Source organism: Xylaria bambusicola (assembly GCF_022495145.1).
Source record: "Xylaria bambusicola strain CBS 139988 unplaced genomic scaffold F5B22scaffold_4, whole genome shotgun sequence".
In the NCBI taxonomy this organism is placed as follows: Eukaryota; Fungi; Ascomycota; class Sordariomycetes; order Xylariales; family Xylariaceae; genus Xylaria; species Xylaria bambusicola.
In genome coordinates, this window is record NW_025953557.1 from 696,500 (window position 1) to 704,379 (window position 7,880).

A 7,880-nucleotide genomic window follows, 5' to 3' on the forward strand; every position below is an offset into this window, starting at 1 on the left:
ACACTCGCACCGACCTCTCATCTCCAACCTCAACCTGAAGAATTTTAGGTGGGCTGTGGCCCCTGGCCTCCGGTATTCAGTATCGCGGCCTCATTGGCCCTTGGTCGTGCCACTGCTCTACTTTAGGTATGTCAGCATTTGGTTTGAAAACCCTGGATTTGAAGTCCTGCGTATCAGTTCCCGGGTCTACCACTGGCGGAAACCCGTTCAAGCTTGTCCTTTTGCCAAGTTGATCAGTTGGTCAGTCGACGACTCCGCATCGCCCTAGTGTCGAAACTGAGCTAGCCTCCTATCTCTAGAGGGTGAATATCGTCAATATCTACGCATCTCCCTCTGCCACTATGTCTGGTTTGTTGTCAACCCAAGTCCGTGCTCTGGCTGCCTTCATTGCCATCATTGCGGTCTCCTATCCGTTTCTCAGCAGCCACCTGGGGTATGCTCATCCTCGCTTCTAGAACTGAGGCACCGACCTTTTCAGAGGCTCGTGTCACTGCTCATCACGGGCTTGTATTGTATATACAACTCACACCATCGAGCAAGTGCCGTCTGACATAGTTGGGTTTGAATGGATTCCTAGTAGCTACCCTGAACCCTGCTATGAATAATATACCATTGCTGCATACAGAAAAAGTCGCCTGTTGTGTCGTTCAGTATAATATGAACGACATGGGCTACTCGACCCCGATTACCTCTTTCTTTGTGCATTACATCGTCTTTCGGTCGGTAAACTAATTGACGGTTAGAACTAGTCCAATCTTACACTTTTCTTCTCACACCATGGGTTCCCAGGGTTCTGCTGCGCGCTTCCGAAAACTGCAAAGTTTCGAGACGGATTATGCTCCTACTACCATCACCCAATATGAATCGGAGCGCAGCGGTATGCAAGTTATTGTGGCTGACCGAAAGGGTCCCAAGGTAAATGGATACTTTACCTTGGCCACCGAGATATTTGACAACTCGGGCGCACCGCATACTCTTGAGCATCTGGTTTTCATGGGCTCAAAAAGCTACCGATATAAGGGGTTACTAGACAAGCTGGCGTCACGAGCTTACGGAGGCACGAATGCCTGGACTGCTACCGATCATACTGCGTATACACTAGAAACGGCCGGCTGGGAAGGGTTTGCACAAACGCTACCTGTGTATCTCGAACATCTAATTGTTCCTACTATCACTGACGCCGCATGCCTAACCGAGGTGCATCATGTGGATGGCGAGGGTAACGATGCCGGTGTCGTTTATTCCGAAATGCAAGCAGTGCAATACACAAGTACTGAGCTTATGGACATCAAAGCGCGACTACTCCTGTACCCAGAAAATGTTGGATTTCGGTATGAGACTGGAGGTATGATGGAGGCTCTTCGCGTCCTGACACCCGAAAAGATCAGAGATTTCCACAGGACTATGTATCAGCCACGGAACATGTGTATCATCATTGTTGGTGAAGTGGACCACAAGAATCTTCTCCAGATACTTGATACATTCGAAGAAAGTGTCATAAATGATATTCCACCCGTTGACGCACCCTTTCGTCGACCGTGGATAGAGTCCACACAACCACCTCCACTCAATGATACCGTTATTGAGACGGTCGAATTCCCCGAAGAAGATGAGTCTGTTGGAGATGTAGTAGTAGCGTTCTTTGGGCCTCACTGCACCAATGTAACAGCAACGACCGCACTCAATGTACTCTTGACTTACTTGTGTGGTTCTTCAGTGGCCATCTTAGAAAATGTGATGGTGGAGAAAGAGGAATTAGCGAGCTCGATTTCATATTGGTGGGATGCACGTCCAAACTCTGTCATCTGGTTTCAGCCTACGGGAGTTGCTACTGAGAAGCTTCAATTCGTTGAAAAGCGACTCATTTCACTACTTAAAGAAGTAGCATCGAAGCCTCTAGATATGACCTACATCAACGAGTGTATCCAACGCGAACGACGGCAAGTGAAGGCTCAGGCAGAAGAGTCTGAATCATTCTATTCTAACAACATCATCACCGATTATCTCTTCGGTGCTAGAGATGGCTCGACATTGAAGGATTTGGCAAGCTTGACGGAATATGATGTCCTGGAGAAGTGGACGGATGAGCAATGGCGGGCGTTCTTGCGTAAATGGATATCCGATGCTCATCATATCTCTATACTGGGGAAACCGTCACTACAATTAGCCAACAAACAAAAAGCAGACGAAATTGCTCGTATTGAAAAGAGAAAAGAAGAGCTAGGACCCGAGGGACTAGAGAAGCTAAAGAAGAAACTGGAAGATGCGAAGAAGCAAAATGATGTCGAGATTCCTGCTACACTACTGGAGAAATGGCCAGTTCCTTCAACCGAATCGATCCATTTCATCGAGTCTCAAACCGCTCGTTCTGGACTGGCACGCAACTTAGGCGTGCGCGAAAATTCCGCTCAGAAACAGATTGACCATGCATCCGTAGGGGCGCCGCTTTTCATACAGTTCGAAGATGTCCCAACAAATTTCGTTCACATCACCGTACATATCGGGACAAACAAGGTTCCTATGAAGTTCAAACCGCTTCTAAGCCTTTTCAACGACAACTTCTTCAACACGCCTATTATGCGAAATGGCCAGCGTATTGAGTTCGAGCAAGTCGTGATGGAGCTTGAAAAGGAGACGGTCAGCTATAGCTTAGAATCTGGCACCAAAGTCGGGGACTCTGAAAGCCTCTTAATTCGCATGCAAGTTGAGCCAGCGAAGTATGCTACGGCCGTCGAGTGGATTCGCACTATGATGTTTGATAGTATCTTTGATGTGACTCGTCTAAAGGCCGGGGTTTCTAAACAACTTGCCGATATTCCCGAGGCGAAACGAGACGGTAGAGTGATGGCCAACGAGGTCGAGATCGCTCTCCACAACGAAGCATCCTCTTTGCTCGCAGCAAAAAGGACTCTTGTCAAGGCTACTTACATGAAACGACTCAAGAAAATACTACAGAATGACCCAGATACTGCTATCGCGTGGTTTGAAGAGGTTCGACGATCCTTGTTCACTTCTGACAACATTCGTGTGCTTATCACTGCCGATATTACACATTCCAAAGTCCCTGAGCCCGTAAAGACATGGGATATTCTTTGCAAGTCGCTTGAAGAAGCTCCTAAGGAGGTACAACCCATTGTCAAATCCCACACTCTTCTCAATACTGAAGGTCGAAATCCTGGCTCTATCGGCGCAACTATTATTCCAATGACCACTATCGACAGCTCTTATTCCGTGAGCTCTGGTAAAGGTCTATCGTCCTTTACCGACCCAGCCGTACCGGCCTTACTTGTAGCAGTACAATATCTGGAAACTGTAGAGGGCACACTTTGGAATGCCGTTCGCGGGAATGGGCTCGCCTATGGAGTTTATTTCGCCAAAGAATTGGATGGTGGTTACTTGCACTTTAAGGTGTATCGTTCTCCATCTGCCTCCAAGGCCATAGTTGCAGCAAGAGATGCCATCGCGGCTCTAGTTAATGGCACTATGGCATTTGAACAGCCTATGATCGAAGGCGCCATTAGCCAACTGGTCATGGGGCTCGCCGACGAACAGGCCACTATGTCCACCGCAGCTGTGCAGAATTATATCACTGGTGTTGTTAGAGGTCTCGAGCCCGACTATAACACGCAAATGCTTGCCAAAGTTCGCGCTGTAACAGTTGACGACATCAAACGCGCGATGAAAACGTGGTTACTTCCAATATTCGAACCAGGCAAGAGCAACGTAGTGGTATGCTGTGCACATGTCATGATTGAAGTAAGACACCTCATACCCTTTCCGAATTGTAGATGGGTCAAGTTACATGCGATGCTAACACAACATCTCAGAAAATGGAGAAAGAGCTTCAGGAAATGGGGTATAAAACCCAGATCAAGCAGTTGTCTGATTACTATGACGACTATGGCCTAGAATCTCCTGGTGGGGAAGATGATGAACACGACGACGAGGATGAAGACATGTCTAACAATGACGATGAATCTGGTGACTCTGATGAGTCGGAAGATTAGAATTGGTTATTCTTCGTACGTTTAAAGCTACGAAATTTCCCTGTCCGAATAATGCATTTCCACATTGCGGGTTGGGTTTAAGGTAGGTTAGAGCTATAGTGACAACAATATAGGTCTGTGTCAAATACACGGTACTAGAGCTTATAGATGGCCATCAAATACATTCGTATATTTGCTATAAGCTGTAGCAAATGACACTATCATTATGATTTAGGCTAGCAATTCCATCGTGAAATAGGAACCCAAGAGCACTGTCCGCACCGAAGTATTGACTCTTTCTATACCTTAACCTCAAAGGCCTTCAACATAGGCTTTGAGATTAGCTGCTTGAGTGCTGAACTGTTCCTGAAGACTACTGCCTAACAGGGCGATGGCCGGTGTGAGTAAGCCAAAATAGTATGTTTCATAACTTAAGACCTTCGATGAATTACATCCCTGGTCGATGATCACATAAGGGTGCTCAGCCCTCGAGCCAAGACCAGCAAGCTTGTCGTCATACCGCCAGGCCACTAGTGAGTACGAGTTTCCCTGAGTACCAACGCCTACACTATCCACGATAGTGAGGATCTCATCGCTAGACGTGTTCAGTCCTTTAATCAGTCCTGCTGTGGTAAAAACCACTGTAATCAAGTCTCAGAGTTAGTCAAAGAATCATGGGGGCCATGTGTAAGATATCAAGACCCATCGACGGCTCATAGAATATGACTTTCGCTAATTATTATTGTCTCCTCAAGAAGCTTTCAAGCATGATGCAGACGAAGAGGATAAGACTATACCGAGAACGACTCACTAGGCATGCCCACATAGAGATCCTGCGGCGTCTCAGCTACGTTCGGCGGCACTGAAACAGAGACTACAAACGAGTTCCATAGATGGTAAGATTTAAAGTCGAGAACCACATCGCGAATGACAGTCACAGGCGCTTCGATATCTATCGACGAGCAGACCGTAAAGATGGCGCCTTTGTCTCCATACGTTGGTGTAGTGAGGGTAGATAGGATGGATGAGGGACATGAGAGACTCGAGTAATCGAATTCGGAGTAGGTCGCGGCGACATCTCCTGCTGAGACTACAGCTGCGGCACTGCTCTTAGCTAAGGTAGCGATGAGAAGGTGAAACAGCATTAAAACCCCCATTGGAAAACCAGCGCGTTCTTGAAGTACAACTAAGTAGTTCCTCGTCTTTCCTCATCTCTGGAAATGGGGGTTATTTATTGAGTCTCTTGTCATTGCGTGGTATACACTATTTCAGCTTGTCATGTGGTACCGACAAGCAGGTTTATGATGAGGCGCTTTATGCAGCAAAGTGGGCTAGCTGAGATCACCACCTACGTGGCGCCTATTTATGATGGTCTGTGCAAGATCGCTGCCACGTTTTCTGCACTGGAAGTCTAGATGGGACCTGAATTATGAGTTGTCGATATCACGAATGATGTGGCGGAAGGCACATCAGAAAATCCACAACGACTTGGATCACGGCAGTGGGGCATTATCACTAGTTATTTAACGATAAAAGTTGCGGCCGCGTGATGCGAAAGAGATGGGCTATACGTAATTATTCCTATTGAGATGATGACTACTTATCTTTTCGAAAAATTAAGTGATGTGGCATATTAACGCCCTCTAGCAGAGAACCGCAAAAAGCATGATAGCCCCAGATAATCCCGTCGGGCTCTCCTAAGAACAGTGCTGGGTTCCATCGGCATGCGTGTGGCACTCCTATTCATCCGGTCAGCGTATGGTCTCACGGCTACCTTTCGAGAGGAAGAGCTTACAGTTGCTGCAGTTGTAGTAGCCGACGGGGTCACCTCGGTGGTCGTGCTAGGATCCTCAGACTCGGAATCTAAAGGACGTCCGGTGCATCCCTCCCCAGGAAGCGCAATATCAAAAGCATAAACATCTAGCGCAAAGTATTGTAAAGTATGTGAGTTGCGAGCAGCCAAGGCTGGGTCGCTCTGCGCCAACTCGAGGCATTCGCTGTATGTGTCGGCATAATGTTCGACAATGCCCTCTCCAATGTTCGGGAGATGGTAAAGACGGTGAATCAGATCAGAGCCGAAGTAGAAGTTCAGCACGCCGCTTGAGACAGAGTAACCATATCCGCAGAGTCCCTCGAGCGGCATGCGCGAGGTAAACGAGAGAGGGCAGATCACCGTCTCCTGAGTGGCGTTCTCTCCACGCCAGTGGCCGGCCCAACCTGTATGATAGGGTTATTCCAGTTCTTCCGGTTCGCATAGTCTTGTGGCTCTTACCATCCTGGGCACAGTTTCCATCGATGTCGTCGCATCTGAACCAGATGCCGCCGCGGTCAGCGTTCACAATCTTATCATACCATCCGATGACCTCAGCTGTAGGCGAGATTCCGAAATACTTTGTATAGAACTCAGAGCTGTTTCCGAAACGGAGGACGTGGTCCTTGGCATGAGTAGCGAGGAGTATCGCTTCACCCAAGCCCCTGGAGAGAAGAGCTCGCTCTGTAGAATTGCAAGAGTCGTGTATAGGGTACGCCGTAGTTGCACCGGCTGCCCAGTTATAGGGAGATGGCGTAGCAGATATGATTGTTTGAGTGACAGTCACAACATCTTGCCTAACCCGAAGTCTGCTTGCTTGACCTAAAGTGGCACTCAGGCCTACCCAGACAACGAAATTTCGCACGCGGGTTGGAAGCATAGTGAAGGGATAGAATGAAGAGTTGAGGATTATCTAGCAAGGCAGTGAGTGCTATGGAGTCGAGTTGCTGATGTGAGGCCAGTAACAAGAACCCTCTCTCAATGTGTCCATATTCGCTCTTTTATATAGAGTTACCAAACCTCTGGGTCACTCAGAAATCGATCGTTTCCGAGATCGGGCTCACACATGTTCTCGTTCAGCAGAGAGGTGAATCTTTGATCAAGGCATGATGCCTTCCAAGCCTAGCCAAGGCCAGCAGTTCGTCAGTCCAGTCCGTTCATAGTGATGGCCAAGAGAAGCGAACAGGCAACACTATTTTGATAATTGCCATCAAGGTTCCCTTTGACTTTGGGTACAGGATCTAGATGTCCAGGACGTGAAGTTTACACTAGGAAATATAGTACCAGTGACTGTTTTTTAGGTCTAGCTCCCACTAGACTTGAAAGGAATTGCTTGGCAGAGACCCTTGATGGCCAACATTGTAATCCTTCTGATTTGATCGAATAATCGGGGAATCGGCTCCTTATACTTTACTTTGTAATTGTAAGAGCCTTGTATGAATGGCTTATAATATCAGTAGTCAAGAAATCTCCCTTCCGGATTATCGTGACATGCAGAGCTTGTCATCTACGAAAGCGCAAATCAACATGATAACTATTCTGCGTTGTCAAGTATGCCTGGCTCAGTTCAAAAATGACTAGTATTAGCTGCGTTTTCTGGGCTCCAAGCCTATGGTTTGTCTTGACAGATAGCAGCGTTGACCGCGGACAGTGGATCGCCAGTACAGTGACTCTGAGTAACAATATGCCTTGACTTCATGGCTTCATGGAATGCAGCATTAATATCAGCGGCCTCAATGACATTTTCTTAGGCTTTGATGGCGTCGGATCCGTAGAGAATCAGGCCAACAATCTGGTTGTTGCCTTCTAATAGTGTATATCACAGCCTACCCTCGGTGCTGAAATTAAATTCAGCACCCGCGCTACAGTTGTGAAACTGTCTTTCAAAACATAGAGTCAATAACTACTAGCCAGCTATGATAGAAAGTGAAATGAGTTTTGTGAGTTGATAGAGGGGACAGGGGACTCTAGAGTATCTAGCTTGGCAGCAGCCTATTGAACCTGGATGGTCTCATTAGTGCTGATAGCCTCAAAGACCTCATCTTGAGAATCGCGTGTTCGCATAGAAACGCTATTATTCTAGA

At 47.3% G+C, this 7,880-nt stretch overlaps 3 protein-coding genes across 3 annotated transcripts; 1 reads left to right on the forward strand and 2 right to left on the reverse strand.

The window, feature by feature from the left end:
- The first annotated feature begins 68 nt into the window (after nt 1–68).
- F5B22DRAFT_344803 (Metalloenzyme, LuxS/M16 peptidase-like protein) lies at nt 69–4,153 on the forward strand. Its single transcript, XM_047970926.1, has 4 exons — nt 69–126; nt 246–348; nt 744–3,756; nt 3,828–4,153. Exons 3-4 carry the CDS (start codon nt 778–780, stop codon nt 4,005–4,007), a joined length of 3,159 nt encoding a protein of 1,052 aa, XP_047834867.1. The 5' UTR covers nt 69–126; nt 246–348; nt 744–777; the 3' UTR covers nt 4,008–4,153.
- F5B22DRAFT_658340 (uncharacterized protein) lies at nt 3,889–5,306 on the reverse strand. The gene is made up of 2 exons (XM_047980115.1): nt 4,798–5,306; nt 3,889–4,627 (listed from the first exon to the last, which is right to left on the reverse strand). Exons 1-2 carry the CDS (start codon nt 5,141–5,143, stop codon nt 4,299–4,301), a joined length of 675 nt encoding a protein of 224 aa, XP_047834868.1. The 5' UTR covers nt 5,144–5,306; the 3' UTR covers nt 3,889–4,298.
- Nucleotides 5,307–5,532: 226 nt separating this feature from the next.
- F5B22DRAFT_344823 (putative peptidase family-domain-containing protein) lies at nt 5,533–6,862 on the reverse strand. Its single transcript, XM_047970927.1, has 3 exons — nt 6,259–6,862; nt 5,782–6,203; nt 5,533–5,725 (listed from the first exon to the last, which is right to left on the reverse strand). The coding sequence occupies exons 1-3, from the start codon at nt 6,674–6,676 to the stop codon at nt 5,684–5,686; spliced, it is 882 nt and encodes a 293-aa protein (XP_047834869.1). The 5' UTR covers nt 6,677–6,862; the 3' UTR covers nt 5,533–5,683.
- Between the last annotated feature and the right edge of the window lie 1,018 nt (nt 6,863–7,880).